This window comes from Egretta garzetta, unplaced genomic scaffold, assembly GCF_000687185.1.
Source record: "Egretta garzetta isolate BGI_Z169 unplaced genomic scaffold, ASM68718v1 scaffold34, whole genome shotgun sequence".
Lineage (NCBI taxonomy): Eukaryota > Metazoa > Chordata > Aves > Pelecaniformes > Ardeidae > Egretta > Egretta garzetta.
Window position 1 is genome coordinate 4,002,931 of NW_009259586.1, and position 26,415 is coordinate 4,029,345.

The 26,415-nt window shown below is 44.0% G+C and overlaps 2 protein-coding genes across 5 annotated transcripts in view; one reads left to right on the plus strand and one right to left on the minus strand.

Moving 5' to 3' along the window:
• Positions 1-104: 104 nt before the first annotated feature.
• Positions 105-26,415, plus strand: part of RECQL5 (RecQ like helicase 5) — a 38,084-nt gene continuing 11,773 nt past the window's right edge. Inside the window, exons 1-7 of the mRNA XM_009637760.2 lie at positions 105-243; positions 1,496-1,617; positions 3,452-3,970; positions 4,706-4,811; positions 5,282-5,393; positions 7,560-7,722; positions 8,084-8,166. Of these exons, the coding sequence (XP_009636055.1) occupies positions 123-243; positions 1,496-1,617; positions 3,452-3,970; positions 4,706-4,811; positions 5,282-5,393; positions 7,560-7,722; positions 8,084-8,166 (1,226 nt within the window). The 5' untranslated portion in view covers positions 105-122. The remainder of the gene's footprint in view (positions 244-1,495; positions 1,618-3,451; positions 3,971-4,705; positions 4,812-5,281; positions 5,394-7,559; positions 7,723-8,083; positions 8,167-26,415) is intronic.
• SMIM5 (small integral membrane protein 5) lies at positions 9,982-25,587 on the minus strand. 4 transcript variants are annotated; one of them, XR_004841860.1, is made up of 6 exons: positions 25,306-25,587; positions 19,624-19,705; positions 19,045-19,190; positions 17,542-17,695; positions 15,802-16,124; positions 9,982-10,709 (listed from the first exon to the last, which is right to left on the minus strand). XR_004841860.1 is itself a non-coding variant. In XM_035893291.1 (5 exons), the coding sequence occupies exons 4-5, from the start codon at positions 17,666-17,668 to the stop codon at positions 16,003-16,005; spliced, it is 249 nt and encodes an 82-aa protein (XP_035749184.1). In that variant the 5' UTR covers positions 17,669-17,695; positions 19,045-19,190; positions 19,565-19,705; positions 25,306-25,587; the 3' UTR covers positions 14,331-16,002. The 4 variants fall into 4 exon arrangements, 1 of the variants encoding a protein (XP_035749184.1); XR_004841859.1 differs by having other exon boundaries at positions 19,565-19,705; XR_004841861.1 differs by lacking the exon at positions 19,624-19,705.

A 26,415-nucleotide genomic window follows, 5' to 3' on the forward strand; every position in this document is an offset into this window, starting at 1 on the left:
GCAGGGTCCCTGGGGGAGGTCGTGCAGGTGGCAACGAGACGGGGCAGCCCTTGGCCAGAGGAGGGTGACGGCAGCGTTTGGGTTTAGTATCGGTTCCTGTCACTGTTCACAGTTTCTCTAAGATGAGCGGCGAGGCTCGCCCGGGCCTGGAAGGCAGGGTCCAGAGAACACTGCGAAAGGTCTTCGGGTTTGAGTCCTTCAGGACTTCCCTGCAAGAAAGCGCGACCATGACTGTGGCAAGAGGTGAGGCTCAGCAACAGAGAGGTGTGAAACGTGTCTGGTTTTCCATCTTCCTGTGAGGGTGGTGCTGCAGGAGTTGGTATCGTGCCTGTTTTGAGGAGATGCATCATCTAGGCTAGGCAGGGACCACCTGGCCCTCCAAGACCTCCTAGGCCTTCTCTGCACTGAGATCATTTCAGTGGCATAGGAGCACGAGCGTGTGCTGCCCACAAGCTCTCTGAGCATGGCTTTATCCTGCCTGTCCTCCTTTGCATTGGGTTTGTAACCCCACTGTTGCATCAACCAGAAAATAGGTTGCTGGTATTTCCGCTGGAGGCATCTGCCAGCATGTTTCTGGTCAGATGAGGTCAAAACTGTTTACATTTATACATTTTTAGAGTAAATCTGTCCTTGTTGTAGACAATGTTAGACAGATGATACCAGTAGATGACTTGGTTTCCTGGCATAGTTTATGTCTGTTCTCTCTAATGTGGCCATTATCATAAATGTGATTTTGCTGGTGTTAACGTACCCACCAACATACCGCTGTTGTTTGGAGAGGCAGCTCATGCATACAAGCTGCCAGCTGTCAGCTCCCCTGGCAGGTCTCACAATGCAAATCAGAACAGTGTCAAACTCAGCACTCAGGATAGTGTTACAATTTTCTTCTGTCGCCAGGAGCTGTGCAGATGTGCTGTTGACCACAGACTGGCCAAAAGCGGTGTTTTGTCAGCAGGGTGTCTCTGCTTGTTAACATTGCATGCACTGGCATCTACCTGACTTGAAGCGGATACTGCTTAGCACAGTGACAGTTACCAACTGCATGATATTATCTACATGGTTGAGATTTCCAACCCTTATTTCTTATGAGGTACCTTTCTAGGATAAGCCTTAAGAGGATGTGGTAAAGATCTGTCATGGGGCTGGTAATTTGGTAACTGGAATTTCTTTAAGATGAGTGAAAGCAGCTCATCTAGCAGAGAGTTAGCATGAATAGCCTGTTTAACTTCTTTCTATCTTGGTTTCTCTGTATCTTTTGGTACTTCTGTAAGGGTGTTTCTAAATGTTTACAAAGCAATTAGAGATTCTTTGAAGGAAAACCATCGCAGGCATGCTTTTAGAACCTAAAATGAAGTGTCTTTTGCTTGGTATGCCACACGGCACACATATGCTGTTTCTCACAGATTACAAAGCCTTTCTGCCCACCCCTTGAGTCAGAGCCCTGGGAACTCATGACCACTCAGTAGCCTTTAGCTTTCTTCTGTTGTCTTTGCAGGCGAGAAGGATGTCTTTGTATGCATGCCCACAGGGGCAGGGAAATCCTTGTGCTACCAGCTTCCTGCAGTTCTGGCAGTGGGCATCACCATTGTCATTTCACCTCTGATTGCACTGATTCAGGTAACTGTCTCCTGTTAGCTGTGGAAAAGCAGTCAGTGAAGGGGGTCGGGAGACTCTGGAGGCGCAGCTGCCTCTCTGTCTCCCTGAGTCTCTGCTGTTGGCCTGCCTCTGGATTCTCATCTTGATGTCTCAGTGTGTTTTCCTTACCCTGGTGAGATAGGTAAAGAGACTGCAATGTAGCTGCAGAGCAGAGTAACTGGCATGATAACTATGCAGTTCTCCAAAAGGAGGGTTTTTTTAATAATAACCTGGTGGGTTTTATAACTGAGCCTTTCTCCATTTTCTCCCATTGTCTTTTACCTCCAGTGTGCTATACAGAAGCAGCAAAGTAGAGTACCTCAAATGGACCAAACTGGATCTTTCCCCAGAAGAAAACTGTCATTTTACCTATAAAGTAATAACTCTGGGACTGATGAAGTTGCCTTTGAAGGCATAATTTGTTCTGCATCAAAATGTCTTTTTGTTGCAGTCAGTCTTTCTGTCATTGGAAGAAGCTGTTTTAGCAGAGCTGCTCCTTGAGCACTTTCCTCTGTGAGACTTTTTTTTTTCCTGCATTTTGCCTTTTCTACTGTTTTATCACCTGTTGGGAGAACCGCCTTCCTGTAAGAGCAGCTGTAGCATTGCTTAGACTTCTGTAAAGCATCTGATTAACATTGCATGATATCTGATGTTGTAGGCTGCTGGTTTGGTTTTTGTGGTGTGTTTTGGTTTTTTTTTTTAACTACAGTCTTAATGTAATACATTTTAAGAACTAAGAGCAAGCTTCAAGAAAGGTGTTATAAATAGTGAATTTGTTCTAAGCGAGGGGATTTCTAATTAAGTTTCAGCACAGACAATATTTTGTCAGTGAAATGGAGGTTAAAAAAAGTTACCACTAGGATTTGCAGGTGAAGCAGAATGTGTCAGAGGCTGACAAACAGGTTGAGATGGGCTCAGTGAGTCTTAGGGACCAGAACTGGAGTGAACCTTCAGAAGTCTTCTCATCAAGCCCTGAGATGGGGTGGCTATGCCTGAAATGATCATGATGTATTTCAGTGTAGCCAAACTTCAAGAGCTTAGTCTGTGTAGTTTCTTATAGGGAAGGCTGAGAGTTGACTTTGTGAACAGAAAAGAGTGGATATTAAATCAATCACTGAAACCAGTTATTGATTGAAATAATGAGCTACCCATTTTTCAGGACTATTCATATCTTCTGAAATGTTATGTGCTACTCAAGTGCAAGTGAACAGCTCAGTGTAGGGATAGGGAGGTGAATTTGTATGCCCAGAGTTCATCTGGATGTATCTGGACATGATGCCATGTTTTCCTCTCAGTTTTCATGGCATGATTCTCATCCAGGCTTGGTTCTGTTGCAGTGGTGATTTGCATGATTCTTGTATTTTGTCCTATCTTAGCTGTGTTTCTAACATCCTTTAGCTAATTTGGAATGAAATGCACTCTGTTATTGTAGGGTGGTGGTATTCATGTTCCATCTCAGACAACTTGATTGTGTAAATCCTGAGACGTGTTGGTGGCTTGTTTCGGCTCACTGTGGCTATGATGAGTTATTTTGCACAGATCCCTGCTGGTGTTCCCTAGGAGCAAAAAGACTGTCTTAAAGTGAATGAATGTACAAAAATGTGGTTGGATGTTAGAGCTGGACAGATATGCTCGCAGTTGAAGATAAAGGCATCTAGAATTGAAGTTCTAAATACCCAGACTGTACGTGTATGTTGTCCTGAGACTCGATCCTGGAGGTGGAAGTTGGGCCCTCACCTGGATCTCCCTAGTAGTCTGGTGACTTTCTTTATATCCATTTCCTTTTCATTTAATTTTAACTTTATGTTTACTCTAGGATCAAGTGGATCACTTGCTGGCTCTGAAGATCAAAGCCTGCTCTCTGAACTCCAAGCTTTCTGCCCAGGAAAAGAAGACCATCCTGGCTGACTTAGCAAGTGAGAAGCCCCAAGTAAAGCTCCTGTACATCACCCCAGAGATGGCAGCCGCCTCTTCTTTCCAACCTACACTGAATTCTCTGGTGTCCCGAAACCTCTTGTCCTACCTGATAATCGATGAAGCGCACTGTGTCTCCCAGTGGGGACACGACTTCCGACCTGACTACCTGCGGCTGGGCACCTTGCGCACCCGCATACCCAATACACCCTGTGTTGCCTTGACTGCCACTGCCACCCAGCAGGTCCAGGAGGACATTGTGGCAGCACTTAAGCTAAAGCAGCCGCTTTCCACATTTAAGACTCCTTGCTTCAGATCTAACTTGTTCTATGATGTGCAGTTCAAAGAGCTCTTGACTGATCCATACACCAACCTGAAGGATTTCTGCCTGAAGGCGCTTGAAGTGAAGAACGCTGCTGGGGTAGGTTTTACATTTGGGGAAGTAGGCTAAAATGAACAAAACGTACCTGCCAGTGGTTGATATGGCCCTGACAGGTCTGTGGCAGGGAAGGAGGAGGTCCCTGGAAGGAAAGTACTTACATGTATTTTTTTAGTTCCTCTAAAAGTGCTCAAGTATATTTTTATTTAGTTCCTCTAAAATAGATAGAATGTGAAGGCTGCGTTCCTTTCAGAGGTATCCTCAGAAACAGGTTGGTCTAAAAGAAAATGGATTAGGAATATGCGACTGGCATTTCTGTCTTGGTTTATCACGTCCCAGGAGATCATTGTATGCTTGACTGCATTCTGCTTTTCTAGTGTGGTGAGGGTGAACAGAAGCATTTGGAATGTTGTGCTGAATTTCCCGCTCTAACACTTATTCCCAAAATAACTCTCAGCAACTCAGTTATAGCCTCTGCACCGGAGTTTATCTGTAAGGTGGAGGGAGACTGCTTCTTGCCTTGTGCCCACTGGGAGAGTATTGGGAGACCATATTTGGTTGATGTTAGGCCTTGTAGGATTTCAAGTAGTAAATCAGAGAGCTTCCTTACAATTTCTGATTTACTTTTGTGCTGCAACAGTATCTTTCAGTTGCTGAGGAATCAGCTTGGAGAAGAGATGAGCTTTAGGCATTCTTCCCATCTGCACCATACTAATGACTGCAGCTTTGTTGATTGGCTTCAGACACTGTCATGGACTTTCTCTCCTGTCTGCCCAGGTGTACTCCGGTTGCGGCATTGTGTACTGCAGGATGAGGGATGTGTGTGACCAGCTGGCTATTGAATTGAGCTACCGAGGAGTGAAAGCCAAGGCGTATCATGCAGGTACTGGAAGTTGCATCTGCATCTCTCAGTAGCTGCTAGAACTGAACTGTGCCACCTTTAAGGCCTGGGTTGGGGCTACCTAGAAAACAGCTTTCTAGGCATGGTCTGCAACGTGTCTGATGCTCACACGTCAGGTCTGTGGGGTAAGTGCAGGGTCTTCAACAGAATGGCATTCCCTTCACTCCAAAACTGTTGGTTTTGTTGGACCTTGCATGGTCTAAATATAACAACTGCCTTTATCCCAGGAGGGATCTGAATTTTTCTCTTTGGAATAGAAACAGCTGCCGCTGACTTCTGCTTGATCGCAGGCCAATTTAAACATGGGCAGAGAGGAGTGTGTACATCAGTCAGTTTTAGTGAGGGGGTTGGCTCACAATGGGGGAAAGGAGGAGGAAGAAAATCCTCTTGATTCTTTTATTTTTTTTCTTTTCTTGTTGTTGTTGTTTCCTTCCCTCTTTTTTCCTTCTCAGGACTCAAGGCAGCTGACAGGACTTCAATCCAGAATGAGTGGATGGAGGAGAAGATCCCTGTTATTGTTGCAACCATCAGTTTTGGAATGGGAGTAGACAAAGCAAACGTTAGGTGTGTGAGGCTGAGTGTTGTGCACCACTAGAGCCTGAAACCTGAGCAGTGGCAAGGGAAAGCCTCATTCTCTCTGTTACCTGATACATCTGACGCAAATGCCTGATGAACACTTGCTAAACCCCACAAAAACAGAGCTGGAGGTTTTTTATTTTAGAAGCAGCAAAAACAAACCTGGAAGGGTTTTGTAAAGAAATTAAAAACAAGGCACCAGAGCTCCTCTTTGCCAGTCATCTTCAAAACCAAGAAAATTGGAAGAATGCTTGTTTTTTGCCACACCCTCCCGGGTTTCAAAAAGAGCCATCTCAATGCAATCACAGCTGTCCCTTTCACTTCTCTTAGTGCAATAGTTGCTGTTAAAAAGCAGTGGGAAGAAAAGCTGCACCTAAAATAATTCATATACCCTCTACTAAAATAGAGGCAGCTTTTTTTGAGCTCTTCTTTTGTAATGCAACAGGGGAAAAAAAAAAAGCAGTTCATAAAAGGCAATAACCATATAAAAAATACAGCTGTAGTCCAAGGACAGAAACTTTGCACATGTTTTCAATTGTGGTTCCTCTGGGACTTCTAAATGTCACCATAATTGCTCTGTGTTGTTAGAATTCCTGCAATGCAATATAGCTGTGCTGAGTTAGTATTGTGAGCTGTGATCCCTTAGTAGAGGGATAACGCAGGTGCAGCTCACACAACACTCCACACAGAGCTGATCTTTACTCTAAAATCCAAATAAAGCAATTGCTCTGAACACTGGGAGAGGGGCAGGACATCACTGAGACAATCACATCGGTTCACAACTGTGCCATCCTTCTGTCTGTGTCACTGTGCTGACAGATAACAGGATCCCACGGCAATGATGGACTGTTTTACTGCTTAATGCATGTTACCCAACAGAGAAATGAGAAGTCTCCTAGGACTTGCTGAAACCCCTCTGCCCTGTTCAGTACAGTGGCCATTAAAAAAGGCAGAGAGTAACTGAAATGCATAGTGCTGACTGAGAGTGAAAGACAGCTGAAACGTGCTTGTAGTCTGGTTAGTTTCCAAGGAATGGAGTTCAAGTGACTCTTTACAGGATGTTTTTTAATAGTTTAAAGGACATTAAACCTGAGCTCAGGCAACAAGTCACCGCTGTGTAGCCTTCGCTCCATGTTGGCAGAGTTCTGGGTATTCATGCATATGTTATCAAGTAAGATCAGGTCTGACAAGTTCTGGAGGTGACTCTTCTGGACAAAAGGGAAAACAGAGGTGGTGTCTCTTTTTCTGCTGGAATCTACTAATTCAGTTTTGCTTGAGATTATTTATCAATTCCTTTAGTAAACTTCCTGATGGGAAATGCTTCCTGCCTGGCCTGTTCCTGGAGTGTTTGTGTTTGAAGAAACGTGTTTGCTTGCTTTTGTCATTTAATCTTTTGCCACACCTGTATGCATCACACCTGCCTTTGGGACATGCTGGTTTTGAGGCAGATTGGTATTTAAAACCTTGGCAGTGTTAGTGTACTGTAAAATATTCTCAACACAGGTATAAGCTGAATTGCTGAATATTCAGGTATAAGCAGGTTTAAAGCAGTCTTGCAGTAGTGTGTGGAAAACCTTCCTTCAGAGATTACATGCAGTTTAGTAATGATTCGTAGTCATATTTGCTGGCTGGGAAGGGTGCCCTCATCAACAAGTGAGCTTGGTGAGACAGAATTTCCCATGCAGACTTTGTTGGCAAAGAAGTGTCTTTTTAAAACAAAGTATTTCAAGTTGTGTTCTGTAACGTTCAAATTGTGTTCCAGAAAATAAATCAGACTTTTTAATTAGTGCTCTATTTTATGGTAAAATCTCCCAAACTCCTGAAATCAATGTCCTTGTTCTCACTCTTCTTAGCTGTACAGTTGTATGCACATTTGGGATATTCATGTGCCCATTCATTTCATCCACTTGGGGTGACATCCTGCTCACATGTTGTTCAGATGCATTTGTTTTCTTATAACTCTGCTATTGTCCTTGTGTCTCATGTTAAGAGGACTTAAATTTCTGTGTGCACAATCCCTTGCTCTGCTCTGTCTTTTATGCTTTCGCTGCCCTGTTTTTTTACTGTTGTTGATGTCCATGAGCAACAGAGTCATGTGTGCAGTGATCTGAGAAACCTGCAGCCTTATGTTTCCTCTTGTCTTATCACACGCAGATTTGTTGCCCATTGGAATATTGCTAAGTCAATGGCTGGATATTACCAAGAGTCTGGCAGAGCTGGGAGAGATGGGAAGCCATCCTGCTGCCGCCTCTATTACTCAAGGAATGACCGGGATCAAGTCAGCTTCCTGATTAAGAAGGAGCTCTCTAACATCCAGGTCAGATCTGCAGAACAGTATCCACCTGCCTAGATATGCTGCTCTTGCTCTGATCTGGTTTGCCTCTTGCCTGCAGTGAACTGTAAATATGCAAAGATGAAATGAGTTTTTCGGGGTCTAGAGCTGTCTGTAGGCCTGTTTCAAGGGGCAGCAAAAGGGAGTGAAGCAGGAAGGGAAAGGGCTATCAGCTCCAGCTCTATTAGAGAGACATGGGTGAGCAGAAGTGTGGAGCAGAGACAGGGTGGTGTCTGTACCTGTTTGCCATATTGATCAGAAGGGTTGGATTTGGTCATTGCTAGAGTTACTTTATCTGTTTATTGTACAATTGAAGACTATAGTTATTGTCCCCCTCTACTTTCAGGAAAAAAAAGGCACCTTAAAAGAATCTGACAAAGCTGCGATGACAGCTTTTGATGCCATTGTGAACTTCTGTGAGGAGCTGGGGTGAGTGCACTTCTTTCAAACACTGTTTAATATTGGGGAAACCATGCCCTATCCCTTCCAAGGCACTGTTATGGCTGAGATCTTGCATGTCCAGGAAAAAGAAAATGCTGAATGAATCACCTGATATTTTGCTGTCTGGACTGAGGAAGGTGTCCCTGAGGCATCCCTCACTCACTCCCACCTCTGAGTTAACTGAGATGTTGGTTTTGGAGCCTTACCAAGTGGCATGGTGATGTTACGCTAGTAACTCCTCTGGCTATGAATTTTACTATGTTCTGTCTTTGATGATGGGTTGACAGAGTTGCATTTGCTTTTGTTTGACTCTTTCCTCCTTTGCTACATCATCTCTCTTCTAAGGAGACAGACAACCAGCCTAATTGGTATGGGATGGAAACATTTAGATTTAATGTTTCTCTAAGTCTCAGGGACTCCACTCTGCAAAGTACTAGGTATCTGTGATTCTCACTGACCTTAGAAGCAGCTGATGGTGCTTAGAATATTTCAGAAACAAGCCCAAATTAGGGATGTGCCCAATCTAAATGCAGACTGGCAACCACAACGTGCATTGTTCAGGTTTAGTTCATGACTTGTAAGCTGTAATTGTACTAATTGCTATTCTATGCTGGATAAGACATCAAAGCTATAACATTGCCAGTAAGAGAGCAGCATGTGTTCACTAACTGAAAATGGTCAGTATGTATCTTCCTTTCAAGTCTGCATTTTGTTTTATTTTTCACACCTGTGTCTAGGGCAACTTTTTTCAGCGCAAATGTAACACGTGCTGCTTTTCTGATGCCTTGGTGAACGTGTTCTCTCCTTGTGGTCATGTTTGGTAAACAAATCCTGGTTTTATGGGGTTGCTCTGGGAAAGTCTTGCTTGTCCTGAGGTATAGCACAACATTTAGTCCTGGGGCACTTGAAGGAGCACTTCTTTGCCCAAAGTCAAGGTGATTATGGGAAGTAGCTACTAGGAGGCTTCTTGCTATAAGAGTTTGATCCACTTACTTGGCTAAGCAGCTCTGCTCCTTCTGGCATGTGTTACCAGCTCACAGCAAGAGTGGCCAGACAGCTGTTTGTGTCTGGGTTTTGTATAATCCAAGAGGCAGCTGTATCTGTCTGGTTAGATGCTAACCTCAGGAAACCTTATCTTGGTATCTATTTCTCCTTGATTCCCAAGATGGTTATCAGTAGAGTTAGTTGTGACAGTCATTTCTTGGAATGGACACCAGTGACGTAAGAACTGGACTGGGATCACTGAACTAACCTTGCACAAGCCAGACAGTCACAGGACATTCCAGGGTGGTGTCCGGGTGAGGGCACGAGTTGGGCTCCATGTATCTGTCTTACAGCATCTCCCACTTCATGGATGCTGTAAAGAGCCTGACTGTGATCTGAAGTGAGGACCTTCTCTAGAGTTGCACTGCAGTAGTGGGGCAATAACTGAGCAAGGACAGAATGAAAACATTCTCCTTTGCTCAGATGAATAGTAATGGAAATAGGATTTCACTGGGTACACAAGAGAGATTTCTGTAAGGGAATACATCTGACCTAATTAGAAATCGTGTCTCCCATACTACTTCTTCCCTCCCCCAGCTTGGTGCAGTCTTCCTGCTGTATAACATGCCATATGCATCCGGGAGTCGCATATTGCAGCACCACTGACTGGCTTCCCTGCTCATAACTGTACAGGAGACTAAGATGCTGTGTAAAGGAACACCACGTTGCATTTATTTTTTACATTTTGAATTAATACAGTTCTATTCACTATCCAAACAGTGAAAGCAAACCTGAAACTCTGACTTTGCAATGTTCTAAATAAGAACAAATAAAGATGGACCTGTATACTGGCAAGCAAGTTTTTGCATAGTATATTTAGGTTATTATCCGAGTATGACAGGAGAACAATGATATAAGCTGCTTTTAGAGAGCAGGTTTAGACAAAGCTTTTACTGGTCAGAGTTTCATGTTTCCCATTTGCAAGATGGAAAAAACCCCATGTAACTGCAACAGTGGAAGATGTCTTTATCAGTTTTAGGTGGTGGCTGACCATTTGCCACCTCTAACCAGTGTTTTTTCTTGAAAGATCAAAATCAGTTGACTTGGGTATTTGGCTAGTCATGTAGTTCCTGAATACAGACAGCCTTATGTATTGCATTTGCTGTGGACTTGCAGAATAACGTGCAGGCATTGGTGCATTGCTGTTGATGCAGGAAAGTTCCATGGGGAGAAATAACCACTCAGGGAGAGAAGATGAGAAAGCTTTCTATGAGCAACACAATCAGGTTGTAGCTGGACTGATTCTCACTTAGCTGTAGGGCTCCGGGTACTGTGTCTCAGTTTTACTGTTTACGCACTACTATTTGTGCCTTGGAGATGAGCAGCACCCAAAGATGGCAGCAAATAAGATGAGAGCAACAAAAACAAGGCAGAAGGTGCCAATCACCGCTAGCCCTCCAAGAGCCCAGTCACTTCTCACAATCAGTCTCTTTAGGTCTTCCAGAAGTGAGGATGCCTCTTGCACTGGTGACATGCTGGCTTCCACCCTGATGGAGGTAGACAAGAATATCAGATGTTGGTATATCCTCTCTATGCTCTGAGCCACAATCCCAAATCAGTATAGGCATGCCTGCTGGCTGTGCCTGCAGGCACCCCTCTTCCAAAAGGGAGAGTCACCTTTCACAGAAATGGGAGCATAAACTAGAAGAAAGATAGCTACAGCAGTTTCACAACTAGATCTACAGGGATGTAAAAAGAGGAAATCTTCTGGCTTTACAAGTTTTTGGCAGTTGACATTTATTTTAATCATAGTTTATCAATATTTTTTAATAATATAATACAGCATTCTCCCAGGATGTTCAGTATGAACCCTTCATCTCTGTCACCTGTACAGCTTATACATGAAAGACAAGTATTCAGTGGGAGAACTTGCTCGATACCATTGGAAAGATCTCTAAAAAGGAGTTGGGCACTTAAACTCCGTGAACACGCTGGAGATTAAATGAACACTAATTTAAAAACAAACAAAAAAACTCAAACAAAAAACTCCACCAACAATAAGCAAAGATCTTAATTTGCAACTTGGTGCTCTCATAGGACTTAGAATAGTCTCGTTATATAAAAAAGGTCTCTTGTTAACAGCATTTGCTTTAGTAATGCTTTCTGTTACTCTGCAATGGAAGCGTAAGTTTTCCTCCTGTGAAGTACTTAGGTCCAGCAATAACTTAAACCGGGATCTCCGTGGGCTCTACACACTTGCACTTTCACTGATACTTTGCATAATGACTTCGCTATCAGCTTTTTAAAGAACATCCAGCATCTCTGCAAGCATCTTGTGGTTTTACTAAAGCTTCCTTGCTTCTCAAGGGAAAGGATGGATTGTATCTCACATTTTCTCTCAAGTATGACCGTGCAGACATAATTCAGGAAGAGATCTTTGTTATTTTTGAAAATTAGTTTGACTTGCTGCCCCTTACATCTGTATCCTTAATATTGTAAGGAAGATGAATGATGTAAAGGGTGTTGCATCCCCAACAAGTTACATTTGACGAGGAGCACAAGCTCATGCTTCAGTTTGCTGAATTTTTTGTTTCTTTCTCAGCAGCCAAATATATTCAGTTCATGCTTTGTGTTCTGGAATGATGGCAGATCACTGTGCCAGTCTCTAACCAACAGGACATAAAAGCCATTCCGGATAGCTTCCTTCGCCTTTAAAAAGGAGGCAGCCTAGATACTAGTTCTGTAGACCCCAAAGGCAGAAACCCCATGCGACTGTACACCCTTAAAAGTTCCTGTCTTTTTTGCTAACTGCAGTTAATCTCCTGAAATAGAACAGCTGTATGCAATTTTATAAATACCTGAAGCTGTTGTGTTTGTAGTAGGTGTTTCTTCTGGTGCCTCTTCTGCACCCCCTCCAAGAGATCTTGGCCTGGGAGACCCCCTTACTGTACCTGGAGACTTGTAGAGCTAGCATGGAAGTTTGTACTGCAGTAAATGATTAACAGCTGACTTTCCTGCAAAGGTGTGGCTAATCTAATCAAAGGCCCTCAGCCTAGTTAAAAAGACCTGGTTCAGCTGTTGTTCAGGCATTTCTTCCTCTCCATGGTTTTGTCCACTTGTGTACCTGTGCTGGTGCTTGTAAAGGCCCATCAAGTCCTCTGACTGGGGAAGGCTGCAGGTTGTGGTGGAGAGAAGGGGGCTTTGTTTCCTGCATCTGTATTGTAACTCCATTAGGAGACTGCATGTCTAAAATAAGACTGTGAACAAAGACTGCACTCCAGCCCAAGCTTTGTTGTGACAGTTTAGCTGGATGAACTCATTACAGAGCCTTGTAGCGCTGTTAGCTGCAATAAAACTGACTTCCTGTTGCTTTCCTAACTGAAGAAGACCAGAGGGATAGTGCTGGAGAGTGGTGGAAGGGGAGAAGGAGGAGAGCGTGATGTGTGAGACTGCGTGTGTGTAAAAGGAAACTTGTTTTTCACAAGCCAAGCAAATTGCTTTGAAACCAGAGGGATGATGTTACAGAATAGAAGCTATTCCATTAAGTCATCAGTAGAACTTCAATCACTTCTGTTGGAGAGGGTGGCCTCACTCTCTCTTTTAGGTTCCTTGGGGAAAGAAGCTATTTCAACACTTGTATCATCAGGACTGAAGTAACTGTATTCCCTTGCAGTTCCTTCTAGGCTCACTCAGGCTTTCACAACATGTACAGAAGTTGCTGTGTTTGAAGCAGTCTTGCCTTAGTCTGTGCTCTTCTGATCTCCCTCTGCTTTTTGAAACAGAGAGGATCCATCCTCGCTAGTGCTCAGGGCATTCCATGTCCCTTTATGTGGGTAATGATTGAAATGAAAAACAGAAAAGCTTGGTTGAGTGGTGAGCAGGGACCCAGAGACCGGCATGTTTCTAGTGAACAGAAACTGAAGAGCTGTAGTAAGCTAGTGATTTGCTGGGCATCTTTCAGGCCAACCTGATCTGTTGCATGGAAGAAGGCAGCAGACCCCACCCAGCCCAGGCAAACAACTGGTATATCTAAATACCAAGTATTTGAATAGTCCAGCTGAGTACAATGATACAAAATGGTACAAAGCAGAACATTAGGCCTGTGAGCTCCCGGCAAGTATGTAAAAATTGGTCCAGGGACCCCTCCTCTACATGGTGGCTGCTCCTCTGCTCCAGAAAGCCACCTGAATTCTTTAGAAAAGTGCTTCATTTTCTTTCCTCTTTTTTTTTTTTTTTTTTTTCCAGTGCTGTGTTTATTCTCTGCTTCTAATTCAGGAACTTGCAGTGGCAGAGATAAGATGGGAGCCATTTCTCTTGTCCCCCTAGTGCTTTTTTTTTTTTCCTCTTTTTTTTTTTTTTTTTTTAACAGTGCTGTGTTTATTCTCTGCTTCTAATTCAGGAACTTGCAGTGGCAGAGATAAGATGGGAGCCATTTCTCTTGTCCCCCTGCCTGGTATCTGTCAGTGGTTTAACTTCTAACACCACTGGGAAACATATATTTGTAGCTTTTCCTGTTGAGATAAAGCCTGGCAGCTTGTTCTTAGTGACAGCAACCTGTCAGTCATTGGTATGTTTCCAGCCTGCTGAGCTTCCTTCTGACTGTTAGCACAGACTGGTTCCATGCTGCTGAAACATTTCTCAATGGGATTCTGTTAATTCCTGTAGCTGGCACTGTCTAGCACAGGCTAGGAAAGAAAGTAAGCTCTGTTCTCTCACAGGTCTCGTGACTTAGCTTGGATACAGAAACGTCTGTTGAGTCTGTCCTCCGCAAAAGAGGTTCTGAGACTTCCTATGTCACCTTGATTGTCACTTGTTTGTAAGTGAAATGAGCGAAGAGATATCTGACAGAGAGGTTAGTGTGATGCATCTCTGGATGTTGATTAGAGTAAATCGATGCCACACTTGAGCTTATCCTACCCTAACATATTGGTTGGGGGTGAACGCTTTGGGACAGCGTAATAAAGGCCAGCGCTTTGTTAGTCTTAGTGTAGCTGTGCATGTAGTAGCTCATACCAGCGCAGCCTTCTGCTGGCAGTTGTCAAGTCTCAAATATTTACTTTTTAAGGAACATTCTTGTCTTCTGCTGGGAAGTTTTTCTTTTTATTAATTTAAAAGTAACATTGGTCGTTTGAGGATTTTTTTTTCTTAATTTTTAGACTACTCTGTGTAGCTGTTGCTGGCTGTCGCTATATTCCCGTGTGCAGCAGTACAAAACCACAAAATATTTAAATCTAGTTTCTTTGCAAAAATTAAAGTGCATTAAATACATGAGAAGTTACTGATTTTACTAATTTGGGTGCAGGCATCAGAGAAAAGAGGTTTCTTTACACAGTTTTCATTTTTTTTTGTCCTTTCTGCAGTGTGAAGAATATTTAAAAGCCCACTGTTAAAAACTTGATGATTCTTTTCTCTCTAGCTAGATGTCAACTCTGTTATATATATGTGCAATCCCTTTGACTCCTCTGTATTTAGCAGTTGGAATACAAGGGTAGAGGGTGATTTATCTATACGCATTAACTTTTTATACCTTCTCATAAAGGTGGTTGGTTTCACATCTGGGGCTAAAAGAAAGACCAGTGGCTTACAGTGTTAGGTGCAGTATGATGGTCTTCCATTTGGCTGTCCCAGTTATGAAAGGCGTGGCCTGTGCAATAGCCTTGTGCTTATGTAAATCCCTTTCTGAAGTTCACCGAAGTGTAAACCAAACATACACAGTGGCTGCAGCATGGAAAAGGGATTTATTTGCATTTGTTAACTGCAGCCGTACAGCCCATTCTTGGCTCTGCTTTGTCACAATGCCCACTGTCAGCTGCTGCATGTATACCCTTAAGTGACAGTTACCATACTGTATGTCAGGCCTCTGAACTGCCTGTGTGTATGCTAATACACACCAATACATACCTTAGGCATAATGTTTATGCCCACTAAAATAAATTGCACACAGTGCAGGGAGTCAGGCACACAGGTCCTTCCAGTAAGGATAGATTTGTTCCATCTCCTGTAACTCCCATGCTCTGTAAGGACTATTCACCTCCAATAAGCAGAAGAGCTGAACCACACAGGGAGTGGGGAGGGAGCACATTTAGCAGCAGAATAATCAAATTAAGCCGTAACAATGGTGAGTTTTTCCCTTTTGCCTTCATCTTTCTCTTTAAAAAGGGTATTGCACGTGATCTGATTTTTCTCTTTGGCAATTTCACATCATTGTAACACTGATGAAATAAAGCAGGGAGCATTTGGTACCAGCTGTACTCGGACCCTCAGCTGGTGTGTCTGGATCAGAAGATCCATGGTTTGTTTTCAAGAGACATCTCAGCTAAACGTGTCTCTTGCAGGTGGCTTTTAAGAGAGCAGGTTTGGGCTTGATCCAAGATGTACTGGGCATGTGGACCTCCCATTGATGTCAGTTAGTTTTGCTAGCACCCAGCATCATCCTTCTGGAATAACCACTTGTGAAGAGAGTGGGTGCTGCTGAGCATGTGGCAGTGTATGTGTTCTCTGCTTTGGTTTGCGGCTCCATGCTCACAGAGGGAATTCCTGGCTGGCTCAGCTGCAGGGCTGCCATTGGGAAAGCGCGTCTCTTCTCAGCAGCACCCCCCACCCCACCCCAGAAGAGGGAGACAGTGATGGTAGTGTTACCTTTCTGGTCACGCCAAGGAGCCCAGTGGCTGTCACAGAAAGAAGGAATTCCATGCTGTGATTTCTGGTCCTCTGAGTCACATTAATTAACATTGTTACTGCCATTTTCAGTGAGCTAGTATAGAAAGTCATTCCCATAGGACTGAATCACGACGTCCATGCATGTCCTTAACAGTAGGTTGTGTCACCTCTTGTTGCACTTCATGAATGGACAACTGGGCGGACTTGGATCTTCCTACGTCTGTGGTCAGGATGTCCGTCACAGCTACAGCAGCTGTAGCAGCAGCAACTGCAGGCAATGATCATGAGCAGGAGAACAGTAACTGGAAAGAGAATCAAAGGATATTGCTTCATGACGTAGGAGCAATCACTGGAGAGTAACCCTGTGTCTCTTCCAAGTTACTTGATGAGCAGCAGAATGAACAAAGCCTGGTTTCTTGCCATTTTTTTTTCCCCTCTATCCCCACCTGCTCTCTTGTATTAGTTGTCCATTTAATCTGGACAATCATTACCAGATATTTCATGATCTTAAGAGCCATGTACAAAACCCTGTGGGGGTATATCTTTACCTGCCTACTGGGCTGTTGTTTCGGAGATGACATGAGCAACTAAGTGAGCTGTGTGCCTGGAAAAGATGGAGATCCAACTCTCTCTGTAGTTGTGTCAGAAGCAACTCGAGAGAACTTGGTTAGTCAAACTGGCTGGCAGTTGCATTTCTGAAGAGTGTGTGCAGTGCACCCTTTAATAAGGATGGATACTTGTGACTGGGTTGGCTTTATTCTTTCTTCTGTATTTAGCTTGAGAATATAAATACTGCAAACACAGAGTTTTGTTTTGCAAAGCAGTAGGCGAACTTACTGTTATGCTACACTAGACACAATGGTTGGTGTCAGAAGGGATATGTTAGTTTATCTGGAATGGAAAAGGATGACATGTTTAATCCTGCAAAACACTTCTAAGAGTGCGTGAACATGCACGTGTGTGTGCATGTGTTCCTTAAAAGTCTGGAGCTGGGCTGCCAGGTTACCGGACCCATGGGGAACCAGCTGTAGGTATGAAAAAAATAAAGCAGCAGGTGTGTCTTTCTGAATTCCAGCCCAGGGAGGAGTGTCCAGGCTGGATACACACCCTGCCTTTTGGCTGGGAGCAAAGCGTACCTCTTTGAGGGGGAGGGCCTGCCTGCCTTCCTGTTTGTTTTCCCATTGTCTAAACAAATTTCATCCCCCTTGATCAAGCAGCCCTTTGTTACTCCTTCCATGCCATGCCCACACAGAACAGCAGGAGTGATCTTGCCATTACCAGGGGAGAACAAATAGGCTCATCTGAAGCATGCTGGCTTCCACTGAACTAAGCACAGCAATGACACTCAGAGACTGTCTTCTGTGGCAATGAGATGCCCCAATACCATTTGTCGCAAACCATCTCCTACGCATCAAAACATTGCAGCAGCTGTGGGTTGGTTAAAATACTGATGTTTGAACTAATGCTTACATATGAGAGCTTTGTGGAAAGTTCTGCTGTTGGCTGTCGTGCTTTGCACGTGTAGAGATACACACTGAGTATTAAAAAATTACCTAGAAATTAAACTGGGCCTCACAGCCCAGCCTGGAAAACAACTGCCAACAACACCAACCTGCCAACACCACCAACCCACCAGCAAAGACTGTGGAGCAAGCTGCCCCTGTAGAAGAGAAGAGAAGGGACATTCTGACAGCCCTTTGCCTCCACCGATAAACTCACCGATAAACAGAAGAACCACGCAAAAGGACACAATCTCCACTGGGTCAGCCTTCGGCAGTTTCTGGAGCTTAAGGAGAAACTTCTCACCAATGGTTTGCATTTCCTTCAGAAAGCCTTCAGAGGACATTCCGGCTCAACCTCTCCGGGCTTTATGCTGTAGAAGAACCAGAGAATAAACCTCTTCACTGACTAATGCTAGGAAGCTGCCAGCATTCTTATAGAGCTGGTGATCACAAGGAAAACAAGTTTATCTGGTCTCAGTCCTTGCTCCCAGTAGCTAAGGTGGAGGACTGCTAATTGTCTACGTGTTCTGGCACTATTTTAATTTCAAAATCTGGCTTTCGGGGTGCTTTTGTTAGCTGCACTGTTGAGCAAAGGCAAAATGGTGTTTCTTCTAAAAGGACACTTATTTCAGCAGGCATAGAGTTAGCACTGGACAGTGTCTCCCCTTGGCTTTCACCCAATGAAAGTAATTTTTTTTTCCAGTTGTACTAACTTGTCCTTCCAGAAAGAAATGCTATTCTAACTCGACTTGAATTCCAAATGCTGAACTCCAGTGGAACATAGTTTTCAGTTAGTTTTTACTGAGTAACACAAAGTAGACCCCTTTGAAGACCACCTGCACTTTCAGCTACAGAAGGCCCCTTCAAAAGCTAAGGTGCTTTTTTCAACACCTCTCTACAATACCATTAACAATGTTTTATTTATCCAGTTTTACTGAATGGTGGCATTAAGAGCTAAAGTCTGTGTTCGGTTACTGTTGTTACTGAAAATATTCTCAGTTTTGCCACCAATATTTGCTGTTCTTTTGCCCCATGAGCAAAATTTTGGGAGGCATTGCAACAAACAAGTTTGCATGAGAGCTATGGAAGTTCAAATTTTGCTTCAGTCAGTAACTGGAATAGGATATTGTTGAGAAATATCTATAGCTTCACCTAAACCAAGTGTCAGATCAACACTTGGATGGATTATAACTCTTATGTAATCATTGTATCAGAATGTACTAGCTTGTGTGTGTTGTAATAGTCAACACTATTTAATGGGACTTGAACATTGCAATTTAATATCCTAGTCTTGGTGATAACACAGAGCCAAGTGACCAAGACAGTACTTCCAGAATCAGCCAGCTAGTTCATTACTGCACATCTGGTTTGGTTACTCAAACAAATGGATGCTTGGAGTTCAGTTTTTCCTAAACACACTGAAGACAGAGAGACCTTGGCTGTTTCTTTGCATGCTGGGCTTAAATACTACAGTGCCAAGTTAAATTACATTTTGTATATTTATGCAATTCAAAAAGGGTTTTCTTTGTTCTTTTAAATCCAAGCTAAGGAATAAAAACAGGAACCAGCTGGTTTCCTAGAGATGGGGGTGGATGGAAAAACTACATCTACAGAAAGATCTCTGTGCAACTTAGTGGGGAGGCATAGCTGTGGCCTTTTGACCTGAAAAGGTCACTTCTGAGACTAGGGTTAAATAGTTCTTTCCAGATGATTGCCCTACCCTAAGCGAGCTGCTCCAGAAATGGCTGCTTTATCTTTTGCACAATGCCGTGGGATTCTGTGTCAGCAGGTTTCCAGTTTTGTTTCCATTCCAAGAGATGGCGGTGCAGGCAGAGGTGAATTGATTTGTGTTTTCTGCTCTTGGCTCTAGAAGAAAAAAAAAATTTTTTTAAAGTAAGTATTTCTAGCTCTAACATTCTGAAAATGTTTATTTCCTTTGGGGGTGGTTCTGCCTGCCCAGAAGCTCTCCTAGTAAGGAATCTACTGTAAACCTTTTGTACCATGCGTTGGGCTGCACCAGAAGCAGCAAGTGTAAGAGCCAGGCTTCTGAAGTTTGGGTATACAGTGTAAAATTGCTGATTAAGATTGTAGAACTCCACGTGGATTAGCTAAGTGCCTAGCCTAAAATGGTAAGAGCTTGTCGTCTCAGTAATGGACATTCCTCTGCCCCATGGTACCCAATCTGGAGCTAAGTGAAGGAGTTTTTATTCTAAAACTTGCAAGGAATGTTGCTTGTTTACCTTGGTTTGAACTTATTCAGGGACAAAGTTTGATGTTGGTGGCACAATCTCCAACCTACCCGTGAGGAAGCAAATGTTTTTCTGTTTGACTGCACTTCTGACTGCACAATGGTTCCAAGGGCTCTTGCTGCTTTGGGATTTCTGCTTGTGGAGCATAGCAAAGGGTGAAGACTAAATCACTTCTTTAAAAAAAAAAAAAAATTAAAACTCCCCCAAGAAAGCTAGTTATATTCATGGTCTTTTGTATCTTCCATTCTACTTGTGATGTGAAGTCTTTGGTCAGAACTACTTTTGATTGTTATCTTTTTCCATTTGATTTCAGCAGAACCAAGATCTTACCCTAGAGATTAGTATAAGGGTAAGGCTAGTGCTGTATGACTTAAAGAAGATGTCTTATGCATTTGACTTTTATTCTCCTCATGTACAACACAACAGTGATGACATTACTTACAAAATTTAGAGTGGAGCTGTAAGAATTCCTTTTTTTTTTTTATTGCATTGTGTTCAAGTAAGCTCCCAGTCACCAACAGTAGTAAAGGCCAGGTGGTGCAGGATATTTGGTTGCAGCAGTAACTGTAATGATTATTAAAACAGGCGAGTCTTGAGAGATTTGAAACTGAAGGTTGTAGGCCTTAACTGACAGTTTACTTTCTAAGACTGATGTGTTGGGACAGGCAGTTTGGAAGTTCCTGCTGGGGTGGGGTGGCAGCCTGAAATTCGTGGTTTCCGCTGTTTCCTCTTCTGGCTGTTCCTTATAAAATAACTCATCTATCCAGTGTGGCCAGTGGGACTAGATCATCAAATCTTTCTGCCCTCCTCTATGTTACAAGGCCTGGCAAGGGAGAGAATTAAACAAATCTTTTAATTTGGATTTATTTGGTTTTGAGGAAAAAAAGGCTGAATCTGACGTGTGCCATGAGTTGTTAGCTTTGGCTGAAAAGAGAGCGCACAGTAATAATGCAGGGGGATGCCTAACATCTGCAGGTGGGCTGCTCAGCTGCAAGGATTAGATGATCCTTCAAAACCAAAGCAGCATGTCCTACATTTAGGGCTTCTGTAGACTTAGATTCCCAGATAGTTCTAATACTTGTTTTTAATGCAGATTCATCTTGCTGTGCCCACTGAATAAAGTTGTGAAAATTGCCATAATAGCACTGAAATTATCTTTCTGAACTGTTTTAATGGCCTTACGCCATACTGCAGCACTCAAAGAAGTTGGCTGCTCAGCCCTTTTGAGAATAAAGCCATTAAAAGGCCTCACTCTAGACATTTGAGAGAAAAGCCTTGGTCAGGGTTTCTTTGTACTGTGAACTGGCTGTGTGTAGTAGCTTCCAGGCTTCAAGCAAGAAAAAGCTTTGGGATGACCGTTTAAATGTGGGGTTCCACATCCCTCTGTTTGCCTTAAGCTAGTCAAGTTGCTGGAAGTATTTTGGAATTGATGGAAAGTGATCTGATTTTTTTGGTCTGTCTTTGGTTTGGGAAGCTGTATCCTATCTGTGTGTCTACACAGGTGCATCAAAAGTTGAACTGTAGGGAGTGGGTGAGCTTAAATTTACCGCTGAGGAATGAGACACTTGTTTAGTGTGGTGGCATTTGAGCGACCTATTTCAGCGTAAAGATCATGATATTTGGGTTTGTGGTTTAGCCCCAGGACTGGCAGTTAGTAAATGCAGGCAGTCTTCCTGGCCTGCCAGTGATGCTTAGTGGTTGTGTGACTTTGGATAAGTCATCCCATCCTTCAGTTGGGTGACTTCATCTCTGCAAAATAGCAGAACATGTAACTACCATCAGAGGGTTGTTTGCTAACTGTTGTGTGTTCAAGTCTCTAACATGCTCTGAAATCTTTACATAGATAGTAAGTCCCTGCTTTTGTTGCAGTTACAAAATAAAATGGCCTTTGCTTGCTAACTGCTTGTTACACTTCAGGCACTGAGCCCGTTTAGGATGAAAGTAGATGAAAGCATAGCTTCTGCTCTTGGTTGCTCCTTACCCAGTCATGCTCCACAGGGTTTATTTCTCTTGACATGACCTCCCAATCCATTGGTTTTACTGTGCTCCCTCTGAGAATCTTTGCTTGTGTGTGTTTGTTGCTACAGTAATCTAAAAATCTGTTTTGGGGAATCTGTCTGTGGTGCTCTGAAGCTGCCGACGCCTCTAGTCCTAATGCAGCAAGTCCCAGTGCAGGCAAGTTCGATATCCGCTGCTGCGCCCATTGCCCTTATCAGCAACGCTCCAGAGACCTTACAAAGTAGGACCTCCCTGATGTGAACGCTCTCATTGCAATGTTGTCTTCTTCCCAAGAATGTGGCTGTGGAGAAGCAAATACTTTGTGGTGTTCTTATTCGGACAAGTCAAATAAGCTGGTTGAAATTGGACCAGTACAGGGATGGGAAGCCCATATGGACTGTGGTAGCTTATTTATTTGGTGGAAAATCTTAGAAGGCACTCCCAGCCTCATGGAAGGAGAGTGCTGAGCAGCTGAAGAGGAGGGGATGCTTTTTATTCTGGTCTAAACCTTTACAATAAACTCTGATGGTGTTTGGTCACTTTCTTAAGAACATGAAGGCTCAGCCAGTTTCTAAGCCTACCAGCTTTGTTCTTGGTTCCTGAAACATGCTTCTGATTTCTTACGGATAAGGTCTGCAATGCTTTCTGCCCTAAAACAGTGCGGGGCTGCTAGGTGTTGTTACAGTTTAGATGCATTCTGGCAGAACATGTAATAATTCCTGTACTATTGTTTATTGTTCTAAGTTTGTAATGTACTTCTGAGATGAAAAGGGCTATAGAAATTTAGTCGTAGTATCAGTGCATGGTTTTCCGTCATCATTGTTAATGTGTTGTTTGCTGCCATGACTGTAGTTAACCAGCCATGTGAATGTTAAGTATAGTTCACAGACAAGCCCTTTTTTTCTAAAACAGGAGTGAACGGAGCCAGACAGACCTATAATTCATTCCCAAGCAGATGAAAATAGTTTCCAGTATCAAGAGAATTCAGCTTTTTAACAGCACACACCCAAACTGGTAAATTGCAGCTCAATGTCATGGGAGAAAAGCTTTGACTTTGTCAGCTGGTCTGGAAAAGAAGGCCACACATTCTTTCGTATTATAAAGCTGCCTTGACTGGGTAGCCATTTGGCTGGAATACCCTGTCATCTCCACCACCCACTATTTGGAGACTGGTTTTGAGGCAGCACCGTAAATGTTCCTTCCCTCCCCTACAACCTAATATTAGATTAATATAAAAAGGCACTGAATTCCCTGCAATAGCAGTTTGAGAAGCTGAGGTGCCCCACTGGGGCACTGAGCTGAGAATCCCTGCACCTCTACAGAACACGCTGTTTTTTTCCAGTTCATCCCACAAACAAGTCCAGAAAAGCCCATGAGATAATTCCTCACTACTAGTCCCATTTTTAAGAAGTGGGGAAACCAAAGCACAGAGCCATCCAGTGAAAGGAAAAGGTCAATTTTAAAAATAAACCTGTAGCTCTTCTACAAGAGAACTTTTTTTTTAGGGTTGCTGATGTTTGAACCTAGCCTGAAACACTATTCTAATATTAGCAAAATAGCCATTTCCTGGGAAGCTGACAGAGAGGTGGCTGTGTGCCTGTGAAAACTTTGTAAATAGTTACTTCACAAAGGTACTGGGTTCTATCAGTAGTTTGGCATTTGAGGTAATACAGCTGGAGCCCACTGAGAGTGTTGGAAAGACCTTCTCCATCTTCTTTCAGCCACCTCTGTGGCCTGTCCTCGACTGAGCACGCATTTTTGAGTCTTCTGAAATATGCTGGTCTAATCCTAGTAAAGATGCCACTTGGGTGTAGGAACTCAAAACTGCAGGCTACAACAGCTGCTTCCTCAGAAGAAGCTGTTGTGAACCATCAGCTGTGGGTGTGCAGGGTAGCGGTGAGAGCCTGCATGGAGGCGAGGGGTGGGTGCTCTCTCCTCGCCCAGCTCTCTTGCAGTCTCTCACAGTCCCTGCCGTGGAGCGCACAGCGATGCTCGCTGGCCCACAGCAGGCTGTATGGGCCAGGGGGCTGTGTTACAGAAAGGATCTGCTCTATCAAACTTGGTTTATTTTGCACCTCCACTCCTAATAACCACTTTTGCATTGCAGTCAGGCTAAGAGGCCCGTGAGCTGTGACAGCTGAAACAAAACTGGACAAACCCCTAGCCAAACCCGTTAAGATTTTCTTTTGGCGAGGAAAACTTGGCGTGTTTCTCTACCTCCCTCCTTCCCCTGCCCTTCTCCCCTTGCTCCTCCCTCCTTCCTGTTGTTTTTTTTTTTCCCCCCTAAATTTTGTTTTTCCCGTACTTTGAGAAACCATCTTAACTGAAACAAACAACCTACAGAGACCCTTCATTAGCAGGGTGGAAACTTCCCTCCATCCCCTTTGAACTTAGGGCTAGACTGGAGGCGTGTGGGTCTTAACTACTAGATCTTTGCACACAGGCAGTTCCAGTTCGGTGTTTGTACAACACGTAGGTCAGAAAGACCTGCCCTCCCTTCCACGTTAGTGGCAATGGAGAGAAGCGGAAATACCTGATCCTTAACATTCCTCCATACAGGCATGTGTAGGATCGGGAAGACATTTTTCTGTGACAATTGGCTTTCTGCCTCACTCCCTGCCTGTTTGTCAACAGCTGACTGCCCCTGCGCCTCCTGGAAGAGCCAAGGGGTCCCAGCTCAGCGCTAGGAGCTGCGAGAGCTTCCAAAGAGTAATCAGCTTCAGATGGCAGAAAACGGGGCTTATACGGTCAGTCTCCTTGCCAGCCCCCTTCCCGCACCCAGCAGCAAAAACAGATGGGAGTACAGGTTGTGGGACACCTCTCTCTGTAAATCCAAGGCTTACGGCGGGTAATTTCATGTATTTGGGGGATCCTTTTCCTCTTCCTTCCCTTCACACTGCATTCAGACCTGACAGTCTTGTTACTGTAAACCATAGACCATGTATGTGTGTGTATGTGTTCTCTCAGGACAGTGGTTTCTCATGCTATTCTGAATAGTAAACCAGCATCTGTGCCTGATACACTAGCTGGTTTGTTTTTTTTTTTTTAAATGCTCTTGTTAGAAGCTGTGTAAAATATTTCCATTTATTTCTATTGGACACAGATGCTTAATTTGCACAGTATGCTAGTTCCCCGACCAGGGTTTGTTTTCAAGCTCTCAGGATTTGGGGGATAAAACTTAGCTCCAGCTGGGAGGAGCTCTGGAGAAATGCTGTGGCTGGTACCCGCTTGGTTTCACATGTGCTTGCCTGTGCTGGCAGCTACTTCCTAACGGCGCACACGCTATTCGTACAGAGGAGCAGACCAGTTCTCTTGTCCGCACAAAGTATTAATATATCAAGTCATCACTGCGGAGAATGCCCTGTGCTAGACCTGCTTATCAGCTGAGGTCACATTCCGTAACAGCAACAGCAAAATGAGCAGGCAGCCTTTCTAATCAGCAAAGAAGTTGCTTACTCCTGCTCCGGCTGTCGGAGCAGTGCAAGGCTGCAGGCTGGATCCTTTTGTTAGCAGTACGGCTGCAGCGCAGCTTTCTGCAATCCCCTTAAAAGCTTTTCTCTCGCCACCTTTGCTCCTGAGCGTCCCTTGCAAACAAATTTAGGCAAGCAAGCTCTGCTCAATGGCTGATTCTGCAGTTCACCATTCCGAGAGCTACAAAAGCTCCAGCTACTTGCTAACTAGCTGAATGTTAAGGTGCTACGGTTGACCGAACACCAGCAATAGCTCAGCCTTACCCCAGCCGCGCCGCGAACTCCTCTCCTCTTGTTTTTCTTTCTGTCTTCTTAAACTTTCACGTCATCTCTCTCTTCACCCTGGCTTGTGTCCGGCTCCTCGCTCGGCTCCCCTCCGCTCCGCTGCTGACAGCCAGCTGTTGTCTCTGCCTTTTTTGTGTTACTGGTTGTCCTGGAGATGCGAAGTTTCGTGTTACACGTGTGCCAGGGGCGGCGAGCGGCCACCGCGGCTCAGCCCCCCGCAGCGCCCGCTGCCAGCGCTTGGTGCTCGCTTCCTTTCTGCATCTCCTCCCAGCGAGGTCTTGTCTTTTTTTTTTTTTTTTCCTTGTAATTACAGCTTTTTCTGGAGCAGGACTTGATTCTCTCCTTGAGATAGTTTGGAGGTAGGGGTGGTGTTAAAGCCATTAACTTTTCCTTATGCTGCCTGGTTGCCTTCCGACTCCCGAGGGAAGGGGCTTCACTCTTGTGTTCTTTGAAGGGGCAGAGCAAGAAATCACCAGGATGGTGCAGCAGGGGCTGCCACGGACAGGGGAATGGGGATGACACCGAGGTGGTGGATTTGCTCCATGCCCTTGGCCAAGACATTTACTTTCTTGATGCCTTGGGTTTCGCTTCTTGTGTTCTGGGGACAGCCAGCACCCATCACCTTGTCTCGGAGGGTTGTTGAAGTTCAGCTGACATTCCGAAGGCTCCAGTCCTTCGGACAGGTGCAAAATTGTAATTCCTCATCAACCTCGTAATTTGCTCTCCTTTTTGATAAAGCTCATTAAATGGCTTTTGTTCAGCAACTCATCTGCATAAATAATTTGTCCTCATACGATTTTTGTCTTTTTCATGCTTTCATTCCTTGGCTTGATTCCAAGACTTGCTGGGGTTTTTGGGGGGGAGCTCTTTTGATGAGGCTGTGTACCCTTCTTTGGCTCACACGAGGGAATGCTTTTTCCTGGTATATTTTGGGAGAGGCAGAGCTTCTTTTGAGATATGTGACTTTTCCTTCTTCTCTGATGGTTCATCTGTTTATTAATTGCAAGAACAGGGCTCCTGTTTTACCTGGTGTACAAAAGCAAGGCGTACCAAAAGGAGGCATGGTGCAGGCAGCCATGTGGCCAGTTT